Source organism: Bombina bombina, chromosome 1 (assembly GCF_027579735.1).
Source record: "Bombina bombina isolate aBomBom1 chromosome 1, aBomBom1.pri, whole genome shotgun sequence".
In the NCBI taxonomy this organism is placed as follows: domain Eukaryota; kingdom Metazoa; phylum Chordata; class Amphibia; order Anura; family Bombinatoridae; genus Bombina; species Bombina bombina.
The window spans coordinates 456,335,296-456,359,979 of record NC_069499.1 but is presented as its reverse complement, the minus strand read 5'-3'; the positions used below and the strand labels follow the sequence as shown (position 1 = coordinate 456,359,979).

The 24,684-nt window shown below is 36.1% G+C and overlaps 1 protein-coding gene across 1 annotated transcript in view; it reads left to right on the top strand.

The window, feature by feature from the left end:
- Positions 1–24,684, top strand: part of LOC128658546 (dynein axonemal heavy chain 11-like) — a 1,692,686-nt gene that overhangs the window by 1,551,863 nt on the left and 116,139 nt on the right. The window contains 3 exon segments of the mRNA XM_053712841.1: positions 19,448–19,639; positions 20,418–20,537; positions 24,094–24,336. Coding sequence (XP_053568816.1) covers positions 19,448–19,639; positions 20,418–20,537; positions 24,094–24,336 — 555 coding nt within the window.

Genomic DNA, 24,684 nt, shown 5'->3' with positions numbered 1-24,684 from the left:
TTTTATTTTAAAAAAAGGAAATAACTAAATAACTTTATTTCTAGCATTCCAATTTTTTTTTTGTTTTTCTGTCTGTGTGGGTAATTAGGGGTGGGATTATTTTCACCTGTTTGGGCCTTGCAAGCCTATAAATTTAGCACATTTACTCTGTGAGCTTGCTCTTTTAGGCTTGCTGTATTGATTCTCTGTTCAAGTAACATTGTCTGTTTAAGTATAATAGCTAACCAAGCTATTTTATAAATTATTTGCTTTGCAAGGGTTGCATTTTTATTTTAAAAAAAGGAAATAACTAAATAACTTTATTTCTAGCATTCCAATTTTTTTTTGTTTTTCTGTCTGTGTGGGTAATTAGGGGTGGGATTATTTTCACCTGTTTGGGCCTTGCAAGCCTATAAATTTAGCACATTTACTCTGTGAGCTTGCTCTTTTAGGCTTGCTGTATTGATTCTCTGTTCAAGTAACATTGTCTGTTTAAGTATAATAGCTAACCAAGCTATTTTATAAATTATTTGCTTTGCAAGGGTTGCATTTTTATTTTAAAAAAAGGAAATAACTAAATAACTTTATTTCTAGCATTCCAATTTTTTTTTGTTTTTCTGTCTGTGTGGGTAATTAGGGGTGGGATTATTTTCACCTGTTTGGGCCTTGCAAGCCTATAAATTTAGCACATTTACTCTGTGAGCTTGCTCTTTTAGGCTTGCTGTATTGATTCTCTGTTCAAGTAACATTGTCTGTTTAAGTATAATAGTTAGCTAACCAAGGTAGTTAGGCAAACAAGGTTTTGGGGTAACCAAGGGGAAATATATTTATTTAATACTTTTAAGTTAAACCTTTTATTAAGAATGTGTGAGAATCTCATTCAGTGTACAGCTTGCCACATGTTTGCATCACTGGAGCAGCCGCTTCTGGGATTATATGTTTGTGGCAAGTGCGAGCATATTGTCTCTTTAGAAACTCGTATTGGGGATCTGGAGGAACGAATTGCAACACTACATGAAATTCAGACACTTGAAAGGGAAATGGATAGGACTGAGCTGGTTGTTAATGGTTCCAGCAGTGGGAATGGGGAGGATTCAGATGAGGAGACTCCAGGATGTAGCTGGGTCACAGTTAGAGGGCGAAGTAAGCGGAAGAGACAGGCCAGTTCTGAGCTGGTACACCCCAATAGATTTGCAAGATTAAGTGAAGATGTTGGGGATATCAGTTCAGGGGTGGCAGTGTCAGAGAGGGCTGTGTTGCCTAGTATAGTGAACAGTCCTTTAGCTGTGGAAGAGGAGCATACTATGGTGGGCAGTCCTTCAGTCATGGAAGAGGGGCATACAAGTCAGGGCCAGAGGCAGATGTTGGTGGTAGGAGACTCTATTATAAGGAAGGTTGATAGGGTAATTTGTCATCCAGACCCTTTACATAGAACAGTTTGCTGTCTTCCAGGGGCTCGTGTTAGGCATATTGTGGAGCGTATTGATAGATTGTTAGAGGGATGCGGGTCTGATCCTGCAGTCATGGTGCATATTGGTACTAATGAAGAAATCAGTGGGAGATGGAGAGTCCTAAAAAATGACTTCAGGGAGTTAGGTAGCAAGCTTAAAGCAAGGACCTCCAAAGTAATATTTTCTGAGATATTACCAGTGCCGTGTGTTAACTCAGTAAGGCAGAAGGAGCTAAGGTCTGTTAATTCATGGCTAAAAACATGGTGTAAAAATGAGGGGTTTGACTTTTTAGAACACTGGGCTGATTTTTCACTAGGGTACAAATTGTACAGTAAGGATGGATTGCACCTGAATGACATGGGTGCAGGTGTGTTGGGGGAAAGGATGGTAGCACGTTTAGAGAACCTTTTAAACTAGGCAAAGGGGGGGAGGGTCAATTAGAACAAAATAGAACAGAGAGATCAGTGTCTGAATATGTCACTCCCTTAATATCTCAAGGAAGGGATGATTTAAGAAATGTCACATTAGAAAGTATAGAGGAAAGTACACCAAGTAGCAGCAGAAAGCACATGAAAATTAAATGTATGACAACAAATGCAAGAAGCATGACAGGTAAAATGGGGGAGCTGACGCTCTTAGTTGCAGAAGAGGACTATGATGTTATCAGTATAACTGAAACTTGGTGGGATGATTCACATGACTGGGCAGTTAACTTAGAGGGGTATACATTATTTAGGAGGGACAGGAATAATAAAAGGGGTGGAGGAATCTGCATGTATATTAAACCTGACCTTAAACCTACAATAAGGGAAGATATTTATGATACAAGTGACAATGTAGAGACCCTGTGGGTTGAAATAAAGAGTGGGGGGAAAAATCCTAAAAAAATATTACTAGGAACATGCTACAAGCCTCCCAACATTAGTGACCCGGAGGAAACTCAACTACTTATCCAAATAGGTAAGGCTGCTAATAACAGTGCTGTAATTATGGGAGATTTTAACTACCCTGATATAAACTGGGCCAATGAAACTAGTAATTCAGCTAAGGGGGATAGATTTTTAAATGTTCTCAGGGATAACTTCTTGTCACAATTAATAGAGGAGCCAACTAGGAGTAAAGCTATATTGGATTTAGTGCTATCAAACAATACAGATATAATATCAAACATAGAAGTTAAAGAACATTTGGGTAACAGTGATCATAACATGGTCACATTTGAAATCTCTTTTCATATGCAGTGTTTTAAAGGCTTAACTAAGACTTTTAATTTCAAGAAAGCAAAATTCAACGATTTAAGGAAATCATTAAATAATATAAATTGGGACAATGTATTTTCAAATAAAAATACAGAGGATAAATGGATAATATTTAAAAATTTGTTAAATAAATATACATATCAATACATACCATATGGTTATAAAAATAAAAATAAAAAAACTAAGCCGTTATGGCTAAATAAAAATGTGTTAAAAGAAATTAGGAAAAAACGTAGGGCATTTAAATTATTAAAAGAAAATAGTACAGACTCAGCATACAATATTTATAAGGAATGTAACAAAGCATGCAAAAAAGCAATCAAATTAGCCAAAATTGAAAATGAAAAATTAATTGCCAAGGATTCTAAGTCTAACCCTAAAAGGTTCTTTAAGTACATAAATAGCAAAAAGTCTAAGAAGGATAATATAGGTACATTAAAATGTGTGGAGGGTAGCATGATAAATAATGACAGGGAGAAGGCTGAGGTACTAAACCAGTTTTTTTCTTCAGTTTACACAAGAGAGGAACCATTGAATGATACTTTGGAACAGAATAGAACATGCCAGTCCATACCACTAACTGGGTTTTGTTTAGAGGATATCAGGAAAAAACTAAAAAATATTAAGGTAAATAAAACTCCAGGCCCAGATGGAATACACCCAAGGGTGTTAAGTGAACTTAGCACTGTTATAGACAAACCTTTACTCTTAATTTTTCAAGACTCATTATCCTCAGGCATGGTACCCCAGGATTGGCGTAAAGCTGATGTGGTGCCACTCTTCAAAAAGGGAAGCAGGGATGATCCAGGAAGCTATAGACCAGTTAGTCTGACATCAATAGTGGGGAAGATATTTGAAGGGATTATAAGGGATTATATTGATGAGCATATTCGTGTAAACAAGATTATGAGTTCTAATCAGCATGGCTTTAGGAGAAATAGATCATGTCAAACTAATCTAATTAGATTCTACGAGGAAGTAAGTAAAAATATAGATAAAGGGGAATCAGTTGATGTGATATACTTAGATTTTGCAAAGGCATTTGATACAGTGCCACATGAGAGATTAATGCACAAAATTAAGGGACTGGGAATAGCTGAAAATGTTAGCTCATGGATAAATAACTGGATAAAAGATAGGGAGCAACGAGTAGCAGTAAATGGATCATACTCAGATTGGACAAAGGTAATCAGTGGCGTCCCCCAGGGATCAGTACTGGGCCCTGTTCTTTTTAATATTTTTATAAATGACTTGGAGCAAGGATTAAATAGCGACATCTCTATTTTTGCAGATGATACTAAGTTAAGTAAGGTCATTAGGTCAGAGCAGGATGAACTCTCTTTGCAAAGGGATTTGCTAAAATTAGAACTATGGGCAAGTGAATGGAAAATGAGATTTAATACGGAAAAATGTAAGGTTCTACATTTTGGAAGTAAAAATAAGCAGGCTATGTATTTTTTAAATGGGACAAGACTTAGCCAAACACATGAGGAAAGGGATTTGGGAGTAGTAATAGATAACAAGCTAAAGATGAGTGCACAATGCAGGGCAGCAGCTTCAAAGGCTAATAAGATACTAGCATGTATTAAAAGAGGCATTGATTCAAGGGAGGAAAGCATAATTCTGTCATTATATAAAGCCCTGGTAAGACCTCACCTTGAGTTTGGAGTGCAGTTCTGGGGACCAATTGCTAAAAAAGATATTGCAGAACTAGAAAAAGTTCAGAGAAGGGCCACAAAGCTAATAAGGGGATTGGAGAAATTAACCTATGAGGAGAGGCTAGCCAAACTGGGTCTGTTCTCTTTAGAAAAAAGGCGCTTGAGAGGTGACATGATTACTTTATATAAATATATTCAAGGCCCATATACAGAGATGGCAGAAGCTCTTTTTATTCCAAGAAAATTGGTTCTGACAAGAGGTCATAATTTAAGGTTGGAGGAAAGGAGATTTAATCTCCTGCAACGGAAACGTTTTTTCACTGTAAGAGCAATAAAATTGTGGAACTCATTACCAAAGGAGGTAGTGAATGCCAATACCATAGATACATTTAAAAATAGTCTGGATAAATTTCTGTATATAAACAAAATTCATGGATATGATTGCTAGTATTAAATGGGTCACATTTTAATGGGGTTATTTAAGCTTAACTGGAGCTTTTTGTAAGTATTTTAGATTTGTATAGGTTGAACTCGATGGACTTCAGTCTTTTTTCAACCTTATCTACTATGTTACTATGTTACTAAGTCTAACACAGTTGGCATTCCGGATATGATACTGTTTTGGCACTGTTTTCTAAAAGAAGGTAACAAATTAATCAATTATGTTTGTATTATTTAAGCACTGTTTGAGCACTGTATATTTGTTCTGAAAAAGGGGATTGTGTGTTCCCAGAAACATCAATAAATTGTGGCACAAGCTTAGTGGAAATCCTGTGATGCTGCTGTGATTTTTTGGATATATTTTTGGATATATTATTTCAAGTGAAGCACTCAGGTGGCTGACTACTGGTTGACAGATCTTTACATGTAAATATATGTGTTTATATCTGTATAGATTGATGTATAGCCCTTAAATTCTAAACATGATCTTGACTAAATAAGTCTGTAATAGATTGTTTTAAACACTAAACAATGATGCCTGGTGGTATATTTGTCATATATAAAATCATATAGAAAAACTTAAAATTATATCCCGGTTATTAAAGAAAATGATATTCGTTATACGGATACAATAGAGATTAATAGAGTGGGTTTTTTCCTACTATCAGAAGTTATACTCTAGTCAGGATATCAATATATATACTCAAGATAGATTCTGGTCTAAAATAAACCTGCCCCAAATTCAAGAGGACGAATTGACATCACTTAATGCCCCAATAACAGCTGAGGAAATTGGAAAAATGATAGATAAGATGCGACTAAATAAGGCTCCTGGCCCGGATTGCCTTCCGGCAGAATTCTATAGAATTCTGGCTCCGGAAATTATTCCTATATTGGAAAAATTGTTTAATAAGTATTTCTATTCGGATGACCTTATCTCTTCTTACTTTTCTGCTGCCAACATTACTTTAATTCTGAAGAAAGGTAAAAACCCTAAAGAACAGGCCTCATATAGGCCCATATCTGTTCTCAACACAGATTATAATATTTTAATGGCTATTTTAGCAGATAGGCTCTCCTCGTCTCTGGGCAACATTATCCATACAGACCAAACTGGTTTTATGAAATCTAGGACTTCCACAAAGAACATCCGCAAAATAGTGACTTTTCTTGACTATTGTAATTATTTAAAACAAAAGGAAAAAAAAATCTTGCAGACGATTACGCAATTCTCTTTTTAGACGCCGAGAAGGCATTTGATGCCATCTCCTGGGGCCACGTATTTAGAGTATTAGAGAAATTTGGTTTTAGGAATCAACTTTCTCAGTTCATCCGGAAAATTTATACAAATCCAATTTCATTTCTCATTGTTAATGGTCTTCTCTCTCAAAAAATTACTCTTGGGCGGGGAACAAGACAGGGGTGTCCTTTATCGCCCCTTTTATTCAATATGGCTTTGGAACCCTTAGCTATCCGTATGAGAAGTGTATTAGAGGGAATCAGTATGGGCTCTTACACTCTAAGGATTCTGCTTTATGCAGATGATTTACTTTTATTCATAAAGAATTCATCCTATGCAATTCCTACAGCACTGCAATGCCCGGATGAGTTCAGCTCATTTGTGGGTTATAAAATCAATTTTTATAAAAGCGAGCTCATGTGGGTCAATAAATCTAGAAACAGTCTTCAAGAGCATCCATTTAAAGAGGTTGAAGCGATTACTTATTTAGGCATAGTATTACATAAAAATCCGAAAAATTGGTATCGGTTAAATTTTTCACCCCTTTTCCAGAAGATTAAAATGGATCTGGAATTATGGTCGGTATTTCGATTATCCATCATGGCTCGTATTAACCTAATTAAAACAATAATTTTTCCATGATTACTTTATCCTCTCCAGAACCTTCCTCTTTTTATTCTTAGTAAGGATTTGCGAAAATTATATTCCTGCTGTTCCAAATTTATTTGGGACAACAGGAAATCGCGTATCTCTTTAGACAGACTCATGCAAAAGTTTGAGGCGGCTGGTCTCGCCTTTCCTAATTCTTTCCTTCTTAAATTATATAATTGGATTTGTCTAATTAAAACGGTGGTGGATTGGATCACAGAAAAAGAGTTGGTCTCATCACTTGAGATGGAGACTCATATGGTTTTTCCCTTTTCCTTAAAAGCAATATTACATTGCCCTTCACAACTACTACCAATTAACTTAGCCTCTCTAATTTCTATTAGAAATGTTGTTGCAGCCTGGCAGAAATGCTGTACAATGTTGGGAATAGATTTTACATTTTCTGGATTTTTGCCGATAATTGGAAACCCACAATTTTCTCCAGGCCTTGAACAAATAGTGTTTAGAGAATGGGCTGGAAAAGATCTCAAATATATCTGTTAGATTCTCCCACAAGATGGACAAATAATATCGTTTGAAAATTTATCGCAGGAGTACCAGTTAGTTAGATCTAATTTTTTCGCTTATCTACAAGTGCGCCATTTTATTAATACTCGAAAATGGGATTTGAATAGATTGAATGCTTGGTCAGATCTCAATTTATTTATTCAAAAATTTGCAACAGGGAACCCCTCTATTTCTCTCATGTATGATATTATGCTCTCTAAACAAACATTAATTTTCCTAGATAAACTGATATCATCTTGGAGTTCTGCCTTCCCGTTAATAGACTCCGAAAAAAATAAACAAAAGTATGGTAAACCTAAAGAAATGTGAAATTCCCAGGAGCTGGAGAGAATCTCATCTAAAACTTATTAACAATTTTTACTTATCCCCCATAAGACTAGCTAAATTATATCCGACTAGCAACTGGGCTTGTCCCCGTTGCAAGAAAACCAAAGCAGATACCTTACATATGTTTTGGTATTGCCCAAAAATTATACAACTTTGGCGTAAGATAGAATATTGGTTTAATCTACACTACAAGACAGCAATTACATTATCACTTAATGAGATATTTTGGTTAGATAACGGTAATAACAGGGACTTTTACACAAATATCCTGAATACTATTATTCTAGCTGTCAGATTTCAAATAGTTAAAAATTGGAAATCCACTTCAGCTCCTGGATTTTCACAAATTCTGAAGGAGATTCAAACTCAAATTATATATGAATCATTTCATTTAAAAGCCACTTCAGAAAAAAGAATAAAATCGTTTTTAGGTGGATGGCTACCAGTTATTAAATCCTACCCTTTAGCTATACAAAAAGGTATCCTTACTCCATTTTTGTCCTCAAATGCCTTTATGGATCTAGTGGCCCTGGATCTCTTCCCATATTCATGGATAACTAATTATAGAGAATGATAAGGTAAACAAAAGGATAGGGCCAAGAACTGAGAAATGGAGAGAGAATTTGTTTTGTTTCCCTTTTTTTTTTTTTTTTTTTTTAAAGTGTGATAGATTAAATGGTATTTTTAGTGGAAAAACGCAAGAAAAACTCCAACATTCTGTACAAACAGGTTACGTGAGGTTGTTTTCTCTTTTCTTGCTAAGATTCTGTATGAAAAAGAAATTTTCTGTTTGTTTTGTATCTTATTTGCTTACACCTGACCCTGCGTGGTATATAAAGGTGAAAATTCATTTCATTGTACTTTTTGTTGGAGATATAAATAAATATTTAAAAAAAACAAAAAAAAAGAAATACTGCAAACTCATGAAGTCATTAACAAAATGATAGTTTGAAGTCAGTCAAGAGTTGGCATTATATTTATTTGGGTTAAATACCCATGCCTGATTCACAATATAATTACCTGCATGTCTAAAGGAGCTGAGTTTACCTTATATTATTATCCTATTATTGAAGATTAATTTACCCACACTATTTTGAGATATAGAAAGACTATTCAAATTATAAAAACCATGATACAGTTAACAAAAATATGTTGCTATTCCATTTCTATTATTTCTTGTATATACATATTTTTGTGTGCCTACTATATTTTTTGTGTAATAGAATAGAAAAAAACACAAAGGCGCCAAATGGCCTAGTACAGTCAGGAAACCAGATAAGATGAAGGCAAATTCACTACTCACATGTCAGAAAGCACCAAAGAGGTACTTATATGACAGGCTGGAACTTCACACAAGTCCAGCTGACTGAATGTTGTAAATACAGATCCACTTGTAAGGTAATATGTGACACCCAGGAGGTATAGATGGTCCCTACAGTGGAAGAACACAGAGCCACATCACCTATCACAGGTAGACCCACAAACATAAGACAGTGATAGGACACACTTACATATGTGTGGCACCAGAAAGGTGCTGTATACGCAGGCTGGAACTTCTCAGTCTCCCAGCTGACTGCATTCCAGAAATCAGCTCACAAACGACCCACAAACAGGATGAACTATAATCCCAAAAAGAGCAAGTGTATATAATAAAAATATAATTTATTAAAAGAGCAACGTGTTTCTCTGCCAACCTAGGGCTGTTTCTTCTAACATCTAGCCTGAAGAAACATGTAATGACAGTGTTCTGTTAAGCCTTGGTACCGGTATCTGCCAAGTATCCTGTTCATTTAAGGAATACACCTGTAACAGTTCCAATATATCTTGTACATATTCTTAAACTATGCTGTCTACCTATCTTGTGTATATGCTTCATATTAACTGTTCTGGCATGCAAGAAATAATGTGGATTGATGGAAACATCCTTCAGATCCATGATAGTCATAAATTCACATAAATCTAGGACAAGAATAAGTGACCAACAAAGATTCCACTTAAAAACAAATGTCTCTAGGCTGATAATAAACTAAGCAGACTATAGTTTGGAAACATATACACTACTGGGCAAAAGTTTTAGGCAGGTGTTAAAAATACTGTAAAGTAAAAATGCTTTAAAAATTAAAAATGTTAATGGTTTATTTCTTTCCTATGGCATGGAGAGTCCATGATTCATTCCAATTACTAGTGGGATATTCAACTCCTGGCCAGCAGGAGGAGGCAAAGAGCATCCCAGCAGAGCTGTTAAGTGTCACTTCCCTTACCCATAACCCCCAGTCATTCTTTGTCCTTATGATCAGGAGGATGGTAAACATGAGTGTCTGAGAAGATTTATTCCTTTAATGGGTACTTTTCCCTGCAAGCAAGGATTGGGGCTATGCTGTATCCATGTCAATCTCTTTAGTAAGAGTAATGGTGGCTTCTAGCAGTTAGAAAGTGGCAATGTTGTCCTTGCTTTATTTTTGCTACCCTTTTACAGAACGCCAGAGTTGGTTACTATGTTCTTTCTCTGTCTACAGGTCCCTGACAGATGTTGGTGAGTCTGTCACACCTGACATGCTGCTTCTGTCCTGCAGCTGGATCCACAGGTAAGTGCTTTGTCTTCTAGGTATGGAGGATTAGTACTTAGGTTTAATGTGTGGACAATTAAGGGACATAATTTATTCTCCCTGAGTTGGAGTAATTTGTTTTGGGCAGTTCTGGCAGGGATACTGTATTGAAAGGGGTTAGTTATTTTGATGACATTCAAAATACTATAGCAGAAGGCTGGCTATGAGATTTTTTGATGACTCTGGAACAGAAGGGGTTAATAGACTTTATTTTTTTTCCCTATGTTATGTCTTAAAGGTATATGAGAGTGTTTTTTACTATAATAATACAATCTGGCAGTTTTTATTGCCGCTGAGGTTACTTCTCGTGCCTTTTTTAGAGTTGTGGCGCACTTGTAATACTTTCAGCACTTCTGTCACGTGACATATTTTGCGCTTCCGCTTTTCCGGCTATACTGTCAGCCGTTCTCATAGCGGAGTGCATTGTTCAGTGATGGTTTCTCTTTGAGGAGGATTCTGAACACGCATCTATTAGTGATAGCTTCTCTTGGACCGGAGGTTAATGATCGCCGGATTAGTGTTTTCAGTCAGCTGCGATCGGCTCCTACATATGCCTGATTACTAGTGGGGTTTCTCCTTTGGTAGATTTTAGAGGTGCCTGGTTTTTATTTTCAAAATGGTTTATTTCAATTTACTTTATTACTAGTGTGAATCCTTTACAAAATGGATACTGAACCAGAGGGTACCAATTTTAATAAATGCTTATATTGTTTGGAGGTACTAGTTATTTCTCCTGCGCAGCTATGTTCCACTTGTTTAAGCAGGACTTTGTCATCTAGAGACAAGGATTCCGCCTCTGAGCCATATGTCTATAAGGATAAGCTTTCCCCTCAAACATCCCAAGCTTTAGCAGTTTCACATGCAGTACCCTGTGGTTCCTCTCAACATCCTCCTGGGGGTCTTTATTTACCAGGAGATTTTGCTGCGCAGATATCTTCTGCGGTTTCTGCAGCTTTATCAGCTTTCCCTGTTGCTGGTAAACGTAAGAGAAAATCCAAGAATATTTCTGTTAGTAATGCTTCTGACTCTGCTAAGACTACGATAGTCAGTCTTTCTTATTTATCTGATGAGAATACCTCAGTAGCTTCTGATTGAGAAATCTCAGACAGACTCTTTGGTGGAAAAACTTAATATGATACTTATATGATGTACCTGCATCTGGGAACGTTTTTTCCAGTTCCAGACCGTATGTCAGAAATCATAGCTCAGGAATGGGAAATACCAGGGATTCCTTTTTCCCCATCCCCTGTTTAAAAAAAAAAATGTTTCCTGTTGCTGACTCTATTCATGACTCGTGGTGTACAGTGCCCAAGGTAGAGGGAGCTATCTCTACTCTAGCCAAAATAACTACTATTCCTATTGAGGATAGTTGTTCTTTGAAGGATCCCATGGATAAGAAGCTAGAAGCTTACCTAAAGAAGTACATTCATCAGGGATTACAGTGGCAACCAGTTGCAAGTATTGCTATGGTGGTGGGGGCACCATCTTATTGATGTGATGCCTTATCTGACCTGATTTCAGAAGAGACCAATATAGAGGAGATCCAGGATAGTATCAAGGCCAATAAGTTGGCCAATACTTGTATCTCTGATGCTAACATGCAAGTGCTTAGACTAGGAGTCAAGATTTCTAGTCTTGCTGTTCTAGCTCGCAGAGCTCTGTGGTTAAAATCTTGGTCTGTAGATGTAACTTCTAAATCCAAACTTCTGTCTTTACCTTACAAGGGTAAGACTTTATTTGGTCCTGGTCTGGCTGAGATAATTTTTGAAATTACAGGTGGGAAGGGATCTTTCCTACCTCAGGACAAGAAGAATAGGCCTAAGGATTGCCAGAATTCTAATTTTCGTTCCTTTCAGAACTTCAAAGCACCAAAATCTTCCTCTTCCAAACCAGAGCAATCAAAGACTTCTTGGAGGCTCAGTCAGCCTTGGAATAAGGGAAAACAAACCAAGGAACCTTCTGCTGATTCTAAGTCAGCATGAAGGTACCGCCCTCTATCCAGTCTTGGATCAAGTCGGGGGCAGGCTTTCCTTTTTTCAACAGGTTTGGTTTCGCGATGTACCAGATCCTTGGGCAGTGGATATTGTATCCCAGGGTTACAGAATAGGATTCAAGTCATGTCCCCCCAGGAATAGATTTCTCCTGTCAAGACTATCTGCAAACCAGGTAATGAGAGAGGCCTTCCTAAATTGTGTAAAGGTCCTTTCTTCCCTGGGATTGATTGTTCCAGTTCCTGTAGAGGAACAGGGTCAAAGATTGTATTCAAATCTCTTTGTGGATTCCAAAAAGGAAGGAACTTTTCATCTCATTTTAGACCTAAAATGTCTCAACAAATTCTCCAGGGTTCCGTCCTTCAAGATGGAGACCATTCGTTCCATTCTTCACTTGGTCCAAGAGAGTCAATTCATGACGTCCATAGACCTGAAGGACACGTATCTTCATGTTCCCATTCACAGGGATCACCAGTTTCTGAGGTTTGCTTCTCTGGACAAGCACTTCCAGTTTGTTGCCCTTCCTTTTGGTCTTGCTACAGCTCCAAGAATCTTTACAAAGGTTCTGGGGGCTCTGTTGGCAGTGGTCAGATCTCATGGAATAGCGGTGGCTCCTTACCTGGATGACATTTTGGTTCAGGCTTCATCTTTTCATTTAGCAAGATCTCATACAGAGATGTTGTTGTCTATTCTACGTTCCCACGGGTGAAAAGTGAATCTGGAAAACAGTTCCCTAGTTCCAGACACAAGGGTGTGTTTCTTGGGAACAATTATAGATTCTCTATCCATGAAAATTTCTCTGATGGATGTCAGAAAATCCAAACTTCTTGCTTTGTTCCTTTCTCTCTAGTCTTCTGTTAGTCCATCAGTGGCCCAATGCATGGAGGTGATTGGTCTGAAGGTAGCCTCCATGGACATCATTCCTTTTGCTTGGTTCCATCTGAGACCTCTGTAGTTATGCATGCTCAGTCAATGGAACGGAGATCACTCAGATCTCTCGCAGAGGATAGATCTGGATTCCCTAACAAGTGACTCTCTCTCATGGTGGATTTCACAGGACCATCAGTCTTGGGGCACATGCTTCCTGAGACCTTCCTGGGTGATTGTGTCCACGGACGCCAACCTATTTGGCTGGGGAGCAGTTTAGAGCTCTTTAAAAGCTCAGGGTCTGTGGACTCGGTGAGGAGTCTTTTCTTCCCATAAACATCTTAAAGTTGAGAGCAAACTTCAATGCCTTGATAGCTTGGCCTCAATTATCCTTAGTCCGGTTTATCAGATTCCAGTCGGACAACATCACCTTGGTGGCTTACATCAACCACCAGGGAGGAACTCGGAGTTCCTTAGCAATGAAGGAGGTGTCTCACATTCTGCAGTGGGCAGAAGCTCACGATTGTCTCCTATCTGCCATCCACATTCCAAGGGTGGACAACTGGGAGGCGGATTTTCTGAGCAGACAGGCTTCTCATCCTGGGGAGTGGGCTCTTAACCCGGAGTTGTTCTAAAAAATAACCCTTAGGTGGGGGGTTCTGGAGTTGGGTCTGATGGTATCTCGTCAAAACACCAAGCTTTCAAGGTACGTTTAAGATCAAGAGATCCTCAATCCGCTCTGATAAACACTCTAGCGGTTCCTTGGATTTTCAATCAAGCTTATCTGTTTCCTCTGTTTGCGCTCCTTCCACGAGTTATTGCTTGTATCAAACAGCAGAGAGTGTCTGTGATTCTAATAGCTCCTGCATGGCCTCGCAGGATTTGGTTCGCGGATCTAGTGAAGATGTCATCTCTTCCACCTTGGAGGTTACCTCTGAGGAAGGACCTTCTACTTCAGGGTCCCTTCCTTCATTCAAATCTAGATTCTCTGCTTAGAGATTGAACCCCTAGTTTTGACTAGATGTGGTTTCTCTGGGTCAGTCATTGATACCATGCTTCAGGCTCGTAAACCTGTTACACGCAAGATTTACCAGAAAGTATGGCTCAAATACCTCTATTGGTGGGAATTTAAGGGTTTCTCTTGGAGCAGGGTAAGGGTACCCAGAATTTTGTCTTTTCTTCACAAGGGCCTGAAGAAGGGTTTGTTAGTTAGTACTCTGAAGGGACAGATTTCTGCACTGTCTATTCTTTTGCACAAACATCTGGCAGATCTGCCAGATGTCCAATCTTTTGTTCAGACCCTGGTCAGAATCAGGTCTTTGTTTAAACCTGTTGCTCCTACTTGGAGCCTTAATCTTGTTCTTAAAGTTTTGCAACAGGCTCCGTTTGAGCCGATGCATTCTGTTGATGTTAAATTGTTATCTTGGAAGGTTTTGTTTCTTCTTGCTGTTTCTTCTGCTCACAGAGTTTCTGAGCTTTCGGTTCTGCAGTGTGATTCCCCTTACCTTATATTTCATGCGGATAAGGCGGTCCTTCTAACTAAGCTGGGATTTATTCCAAAGGTACTGTCGGATCACAATATTTATCAGCAAATTGTTGTTTCCTCTTTTTGTCACAATCCTTCTTCCCAGAAGGATTGTCTTTTGCATAACTTGGATGTTGTGCGTGCTCTTAAATTTTACCTTCAAGCAACTAAGGATTTTCGGCAATCTTCTGCCCTGTTCGTTGTTTTCTCTGGTAAGCATAAAGGTCAGAAGGCCACTTCTACTACCCTTTCTCTCTGGTTGAAAAGTGTTATCCGGTTAGCCTACGAGACAGCTGGACAACAGCCTCCTGAGAGAATTACACCTCATTCCACTAGGGCTGCATTCTCTTCCTGGGCTTTCAAAAATTAAGCTTCTGTGGAGCAAATTTGCAAGTCAGCAACATAGTCCTCTTTGCATACCTTTTCCAAAATTTGATCCCTTTGCCTCGGCTGAGGATTCCTTTGGGAGAAAATTTCTTCAAGCAGTGGTGCCTTCTGTTTAGGTCTGCCTGTCTTGTTCTCTCTCCCTTTTCATTCTGTGTCCTCTAGCTTGGGTATTGGTTCCCACTAGTAATTTGAATGAATGGTGGACTCTCTATGCCATAGGAAAGAAAACAAAATTGATGTTTACCTGATAAATTTCTTTCTTTCCGGGCATTGAGAGTCCACAACCCGCCCTTATTTAAATTTAAGACGGCAGTTTTATGTACTAACCTCAGGCACCTCTATACCCTTGTGTTATCTTCTTTTTTAATTTCCCTTTGACCGAATAACTGGGGGTTATGGGTAGGGAAGTGACACTTAAAAGCTCTGCTGGGGTGCTCTTTGTCTCCTCCTGCTGGCCAGGAGTTGAATATTCCCCTAGTAATTGGAATGAATCGTGGACTCTCCATGCCCAGAAAGTTAGAAATTTATCAGGTAAGCATAAATTTAGTTTTTATCATTCAACAAAATGCAAAGTGAATAAACAGAAGAAGAAACCCCTAAATCAAATCAATATTTGTTGAAAGCACCCTTTCCCTTCAATACAGCATCAATTATTTAAATACACTTGTGCAAAGTCAGGGATTTTAAGGTTATGTATGATTAAACAACTATACCAGACATGAGCTAATGATCATCAATTTAATATGTAGGTTTAAACACAATCATTAACTGAAAATGAAACCGCTAGGAGTAATACAACTGGGCAAGGAACAGCCAAAGTAGGGAAAAAAGCAGGCACTGCAAAATGGTGCTAAATAAAAATATCAAAAATGTATTTCCAAAAAACTTAAAAGTTCACATGTGAAATGCACATACATGGAGCAAACAGACAGACAGACAAGACGTCTGACGTGTTTCGCGCCCCCTAGTGGTGCTTACTCATAGACATACGGATTGCACTCTTAGTGTCCTATATATACCCACAACCTGAATGGAGTTAACCTATTAAAAACCAAAGGGCACACAATAAAAACAGATGAGTCGATTAAGGTGGTTACATATCAATAGAGACACTGGTGTAATAGATGGATCCTACAGAGATATTTACAAGAGAGAATACTTATATAGAACACACCTTAAGGTAACTTTAGTATATAGCAAAGCATTCTAATCGACTAAACAAACTTAAGCGTGTTACAGAGTAGAAAACATTATTATAAACATATACAGTATATGTATATATATTATTTGACACCTCAAGAGCCGATCACTGTTTTCTATAGGGACAATGCAGGAAAGTGACACCAATCACTAGCAGTACATGCCATGTATATCATGTAGGCATCAATTATCAATGAAGTAGCTTATGTCACATTCCTTATTCATCCCCATAGGAAGCCCTTCATTATACCCTCTACGTATTAGTCTGTTCTTCAATTATATGGATTGTTTTTCATATATATCATTAGATTTGGTATTTCTTTTGAGTATAATTATCTGACCTTTAGGGATGGCCTTAATGAGGTGTTTATGATGTTGGGAGGACGCATGGAGAATAATGTTCCCTGCAGTGAGTTTTCTATAAGTTTTGGTAATAATTTCATTATTGACAATTTGTAAAGTAAGATCTAGGTAATTAACCTCCTGTTTACTGTAAATTCATGTTGTTCTGATTGATGTATAGCAGGAACAAAGAGGTAAATATCCTCAAGCCAGGGATTGTCGGTGCTATAGATGTATATGAATTCCCACCAAGTTACATAGAGATTGGCAAATGCGGGGGCAAATTTTGCTCCCATAGCTGTGCCACAGATTTGCTTATAATAGATACCATCAAAAATAAAAAAATTATGAAAGTAAAAATTTCAAAACATCTCATATGTAATACTGTATGGTGGGATCTAGTCCCAATTCTCATTCCAAGAAAAACTCCACAGCCTGTATTACAAGATGTTGAGGAATGCAGGTGTAGAGAGATGAAATGTCAACTACAACCCATGAGAAATTATGCTGCCGTGTAATTGAATCTAAGGACTGCATTAAATGTGCACTATCCTCAAGGTATGACAACTGTTTTCTTGCAATAGTTTGGAGAATACCATCTAACCATGCCCCCAAGGGTTCAAATAGGGACCCAACACCCAATGCAATAGGTCTACCTGGAGGATTATTACAATCTTTGTGCACCTTGGGGACATGGTAGAAAATAGGAATCATTGGATTGGCTGGGAGCAAATTATCAACATCAGCCAAACACTGCTAGCAATGGGAGGTTGCTGAATACAGTTTAATGTCAAACGTCATACACCATGGCTAGACTGAGCACAGCAATAAGATATAAGAAACCGAACTCACATTTGAATTGCTTGGAAACCTTGCGATTACATTAGCGCGCTTCCATAGGCTCCTCATTTTCATGCAGTGAGACACTGCAAAGCACCTAGCGCATATTAACACATAAATATATAGGTATATAAGCATACACATATAAAAGGACAGTAAAAACACAGTCACCCAAACACCCCACATCCCTTCATTTTTACCCCTTATAACTGATTTTAGCAGTTTTTTATTTTAAAAAACACTCATATTTTTCATTTATACTAAGGAACTGTCCCCTTTATTTTGGGGACAATTGGGACACATTTTTTCATTAACCAGAGATCTGACCTCTGGTTGATTGCGCTAAGTGCAAAGTGCATTGGTTCCAGTTATATTTGGTTGTCATCTGTCTTTGTATGCCAGCCCATGATGTAATTGTTACAGCCCCAAACACATTACCTACCTCTGTACATTAGATATGTGTATTCAGGCTTTGGGAAATACAAATTTGACTGTATTTTGTCCAGTTTGGTGATTCTTCCACTGTAAGAGAAGACAAATTAGTAAAGGATTAAACAGATAAGGAATGAATGATTAATTTCTTAATTTGTTTCTATTGTTTGCCACCAAAAAAGGTGCAGGAAAGTGGGAAAGGAGCTATATAAGTTTGACTAATCAACTCCTTAGTTTGCAATGGTGTACAGGGGGTCTGACAATTCATGTGTCCATGTCCCCTGTCCAATCCTGCCATATTATTATTATTAATATTATTATTGATTGATGGTTAGGGAAACCCAGCCCTGCAGTAAATGCTGTTTTTTGTCATACAGGCTTGTCCAATCAAGCGGTAACCTGTTATAGGGAGGTGGGAGACTAAGGTACGCTCAGACATTTTCATTCACTTTGATTAAAAAGGGACAGATGCAAATCACAAAGTCAGGAGGTCCAGAGAGGTCAAGGTAGGCTGCAACAAATCAGTGTGTTATAGAGTAGATCACAATCCATTAGAAAAAGCTAAATTAAATTGCCCTGTGTGGCCCTCGGAAAATAGTGTAATACCAAATTCCTGAATTGGGTCAAATTATTCCAATGAAACTTGTGTGTTAAGTTCTTCTTTACAAGGACCCAGCTTGCTAAGGGAAACCCTAAGTCAACAGGAGTCTAGCCTTGTTGCAACTGGAACCTTTACTAAGTCATTAGATAAAAAAAACAATTCTAAGGACTTCTGGAAATTTTCTAGTTAACCCCATATGCCATCCAACTGTATATTTTAGAAGTATATGACCTATAAGAATTTGCATTTGGTTCTACTAACACAATATTAGAATGCCCAGACTTGATTGAAAACTTGATTGAAATCAGTATAGTTAAACTGATGTAAAAAGTTCAACAGTTTTGAAAATATATTAAATCACAGAGTAACAAGTACAAAACATTTTTAACCACTAATGACCTTTTACATAACTTTTCAGAAGATAATAAAATAAATAATACAATATAATAGTACAATATTGCTTCATTTTGAAGAATATTTGAAGTTTCCCAATGGCAATCACAGAAGTAAAAAGTATATTAATATAACTGTGTTGGTAATGCAAAACTGGGGAATGGCTATTTGTTTATTTATCTTTTTAAACAAAACAAAATTCTGGTATAGACTGTCCCTTTAATAATTAAAGATATATGTGCAGCACAAGTTTAGACCAAGTAAGCTTCCATTTTCTCCTGAATGTAAGTCAAGCCACTCAAGTCTGTTTATCTAATTTCCCTAGAATTCTGAAGGAGATGTGAGTGGACAATTTTAAAACCAAATATCTATTTTTTTTACCACTCATAAATTCCAGTTCCGTTTGTAGATGTGTGCATTTAGAAGCTGGCAAAATTCTGCGCCAGCTTGTTAAGGTGTTTGAATAACAAAAGAACAATGGTGTTTTAAAGCACCATCAATATTGATTTTCATAAATGACATTTACAGTCTTTTATGTCTGTGATTGATTTGCACTTAGTAGGTGCTTATTTATAGATTGTAAAATTGATTTATAAAAATAACATTTTAATATGACAATCAGGAAAATCACAAACTTACCAAGCTGCAAATTTAGTTGAAATACAGTTTTAAAGCATTTATTTTGTACGTTAGTTGGAAAGTTAATCTCTTGATTTTTTATTTTTTTTGCAGAACATTCTTGACCAGTGTTCACGTGAACAAGAATTTAAAAGCATATTGTTTTCATTGTGTTATTTTCACGCTTGTGTTGCTGAACGTCGTAAATTTGGCCCCCAAGGGTGGAACAAAAAATATCCTTTTAACACTAGTGACCTCACGATATCTGTGAGTGTTCTCTATAATTATTTGGAAGCAAATTCACAGGTAATGCATACTTAATAATACATAGTTTTGTGTTGCAACATAGTGGAAATGTTACTAAATGTATAAATTAAACACTGCCACAAAGCATTTTATGATGCCATAAATTAAAGTGATGTAAAAGTGCAAAAGGAAAATTCTCTAATATTTTAGAACATTTTATTATTGCACTGATGCTTTAATATAACTCTTAAAATGTTAAGAGGTTCAACTAATAGTTAAAGTCACTACTAGGAGCTAAGGGAACACATCAGGTGAGCAAATTACAAGAGGCAAATGTGTGTGTAGTCACCAATCAGCCGCTAGGCTACCTAGGTATACTTTTCAACAAAGATACCAAAGGAACAAAGTAAATGTGATAATAGTACATTGATAAGTCACTTAAAATTACATCCTTTCAAATTCTTAAAACTGAATAAAAAGGTTTTTGTTATACCTGCACTGTATATTGTTCAGCATTAGTATAGCCAGGACTATGACATTTAAATCAAATACTACAAAGTATACGCTTTTCACAAATTCATTCATGTATTTATTAAAATACTACAATCTGCTCTCTGAACTGTTGTAAATCTATAATCGGCTATAATTTTTAAATTAATTAATGCAATTTAAATCCTGTAAAAAGTGTTATTTTAAAAAAAATATATAATTAAAATCTTAATCATTAAAAAAGCGATTTTCTAGAACATTAAGTAAAGTGGATCAATTTTAAAAACATGAAAAGTCTGATAGTCACATTTTTCACCATTAAATAATAAACAAAACATATTTACTTTAGGTCCCATGGGAAGATCTCCGTTATTTATTTGGTGAAATAATGTATGGCGGTCACATTACTGATGACTGGGACAGAAGACTTTGCCGAACATACTTGGAAGAGTACATGCAACCTGATCAGGTACCCATGAATACTGAGAAAATATGTTTTCAGAGCTAGAGCTCCCTCTTCTGGCTACTGACCTATTATGAAGCACTTTTTTATTCATTGGACGTGCGCAAGTATATTTTATTAATATTGTTTTCTAGTTGATGTGTGTTTTTGTATAAGACCGTGTACAATGCTTTAGGCAACTCAGGAAGTAACGGTGAATGTATTTGCTTTATGCAAAATGTCCAAATTGCAAGACCATTAACAAGACCATTAACAATAGTTGTATAAAAATATACATATGGATTGGAAGTTCATCAATACAAATAAATAGTGAAAATACTTATTTGCTCAGATATACATTATTTTCTTCTTGCATTTGCCTCAGTCAAAGGAAAATGAATATGTTTTATGTCTTAGACTTATGTTATGTGTTGTTTGTTACAATTATAAGGTCAAAATGCATATACTGATTTCATTTGAAAATATCTTATAGTTATATATATATATATATATATATATATATACATACATCAGTTTCATATTTTTGCTATCTGTTCACAGAATTCTATTAAATAATAGCATCTGAAAAAACACTTAAAATATTGTTAACATTGTCTGTAATTTACATCCTGTTATATGGTATGATATAAAATAACATATTATACACAATATTATGTAAGTGCATCACTTATTGACTACTAAACTCAAAAGTCGTAGGGAGAATTCTACTTCTTCCTTTAATGTGAACTCAGATTTATTTATTTTTTATTTATACGTATACACACACATACATAATAAGATATGTTTCAAAAAAGGAAAACATTTAATTATCTAATTTTATATGCTAATTGCATTTTGTTGCCAAATAATAATTGCCTTATAATTTGCTGTCACCTTTTATATGGTTCCATTATTTTGTTCTATTGAATTTGTTGTCACCTTTCTTCAAGCAATATTTAGATGTATTTCTCTCTTAGTGACATAATAAAAAGTGATTCAATTGATTTAACATCACATATTTGTTTGTTAATATTAGATATTGACCTAAATTATTTCCAAGTACATCTGCATCTTATGACAACTAAATTAGTATTACCCATTTTTAATTAAACCTCTGTTCAGTTCAATTTTTATGCTATGTGCAACAGGTTAAGTTAAATTATTATTTTAAAAATATTTATTCAGCAACATTAAATTACAGTTATATATACCTGTACTAGGGAAATTGTAGTGGACAAGTGTCATGCTCTTATTTGTTAGAATATGTGTTTTTTTGCACTATTTGCTGTGAAATTTTATATGTTTAACCCAACAAAGGTTGGGAGCCTCAATCTTTTGCAGCTCCTGAGCTGAATATAGTTGGTTATTGGCTGAGTTGTATGACTGCCGATTGGTTTATCAGCTGTATCCTACTCAGGGACAGCAGCACTCTATGGGTCTTTATTTATGTGTCAAACCCCTTTTGGAGAGGTTAAAAAAGTATAGTTCCACAGCCAGTAGCACAAAAATGACATGGTCTAATGAATTAGAGCATCAAACATTTTTTAGCGCAATGTCCCTTTAAAGTTTCTAGAATCTTGAATGATTATTGTCAATCAGCATCCTCATAGCAGATAAAATAAGTGTATTGCGGCCATAGCATTTTGTGTTTACTGTCTGGCCAGGCAGACAACTGTTGGGGACATTATCCTAGATGTGTTTTTTTATGCGAATATAACTTTTTATTGTATTTGAATATTATTTTATGTTTTTTATATTTAACAAACCATTTCGTAACTATTCATGTGCTGTTTATTTAATTCAAAAACTGTTTTTCTTGTTTGTAAGATAGCTGCATTTATAGTATATAGTAATATGAAATTATTTTACTATTATTTTTTTTAAATTAATATTAAATTATCTTCTCTTTTCCAGTGTCTCTAATCAGACTAAAGCGCTCAGAGTTCTCTTAAATATCCCTAACCTTTGACCAGAATTCCCTTATGAGAAAAGCATTTAAAAAAATAAAAAAATAAAAAATGTTATTACTGTGGTTATATTAAGGTCACTGTAGTTGTGCAACAGAGGAACAACATATCACAACATTATAGGCTATAATCTATAATAAAACCAGGGTTAAACAAGAGTGCTCAAATTGTGGAAAACTTGGAGTAACTTTTAATATCCTAATTACTAAAATATAATTTAATTAACTGACATTTAAAATATAGTACATTAAATAAAGGAGATCAAAACGCCAGGAAAGAATCTCATGATAATACTTTAAGGCTAAACATGAACTTGACTAGATAATCCTGTAATATATTTTTCAAACACTGAACAATGCTGCCTGGGCATATAATTGTCCTTTATAAAATCATATAGAAATGCTGCACTCTCATGAAGCCATTAATTAAATAGTAGTTTGAAGTCAGTCAAGAGTTGGCATTATATTTATAGGGGTTAAATACCCATGTTACTGTGGAATAATGATCCATACCACTAATCTTCTTCATTGCTGCTGTTCCTTGAGTTTTAGGCATGTTTAGCACACAGAGGATTTAGTGTCATACAGCAGCATGCAAGGCTATGGATTACATACATTAACAGATAGGATTTACTACACCCTTACTAATACTGCTGCCAATGTACCCTGGAAGCAATAGGGTACCTGCAAGGATGATGGCATAAGTCTTGTGTGAAAAGAATATAATTCCTGTTTGAGAAGTGCATGTGATTCAGGAACTTCAGAGAAAGGGTTATAAAGCAGTGATAGAAAGGCACAAGTTTATAGTAAAATCAAATCAATAAATATTAGTCATTTACAATTGCTATTAAGGGTATCTGATAAAGCTGATAGGTTATTAAAGTTTATGGACCAAAGCAAAAGGTTAGTAATAGCGAACACTGTATGTCCAGTATTAACAGAAGGAAATCCTAAAAATGTCAAATTTACGTTTTTCCCCCAAATGTTAACAATAATTAGTACTGTATATGTGCAATGATAATAAGTTTTATAAGGGAAGGCATTAGTTGTCCCATTTAAAGCCAGGCCCATATAGGCCAATCTTTACAAATAATTTCATTTTTTTTTATTTTCTTTTAAAAAGCCAAAAGAAAATATAGCTTGTGCTTTCCATGCCACAATTTTAAGCCTTAAAACTACTTGACCCTTGATATTATTCAAACTTAGCAGTAATGCCAGCATGCATTGAGTCGGACATCCTCTTGATCTCCTGTAACAAAGCCTGAAAAGAATTACTAGGAGAAGAAAATTAAGCACAGAGATCCTGCTGGCTGGAGCACATGAAACTTAGATCTCAAGAAACCCCGCTAAGGGGGATTATTGCTGTTTTCTGACATATTCAATGAAACTCTCTGATAGCAGAAATCTGAGGGTCTCTAGTAAATGGGATAAGTGAAAACAATAACATGGTAAATAAAAGAACAACAAGAGTTATTTGATTCCAATCAAAGACTTATAGCATATTATACTTTTCTCTATTCAATAAGTCTCACTGTCAGCTTTTAATGTTATGAAAAATCCCCATGAGAGTCATGAAACTTTTTGATGACAATTACATTTTCTGTTTTCTTGCTGCAGTTTGATCGAAAGCTTGCTTTAGCTCCGGGATTCGTGGTACCCTCTAACCTTGATTATCAAGGTTACCATAGATACATTGATGAGATGTTACCACCTGAGAGCCCGGTCCATTATGGCCTACACCCCAATGCCGAAATTGAATTCTTAACAGTGACATCAGACAACCTTTTCCGTACAGTGCTAGAATTGCAGTCACGAGATTCTATAAACAGTGAAGGAGCGGCACAGACTGAGGAAGAAAAGGTTAGTGAAAAGATGGCTATAGCATCTGCTATTATTTGTTTAGTTGCCCTAGGCACAAGGTTTCATCTTTTCTTGTCTACCTGATTGTTTTTTTTCTTTCTAGGTTAGATTAGAAAAAAACCACATTATTATTATTATTATTTCTTTTAACATTTTTATACAAATACAGCATTCCCAAAAATTAAAATGTAGAAATTGAGATCTAGCAATTTACGCAAACTGATATAAACTACGAAACATTCATTTTATATATTAAATATAAAATATTTATTGATTTTGTATAAGAAAGTTATATTAATTGGTCGATTTAAGCTCCTTTGTGATATCCCTTTACATGAGGTTAATATG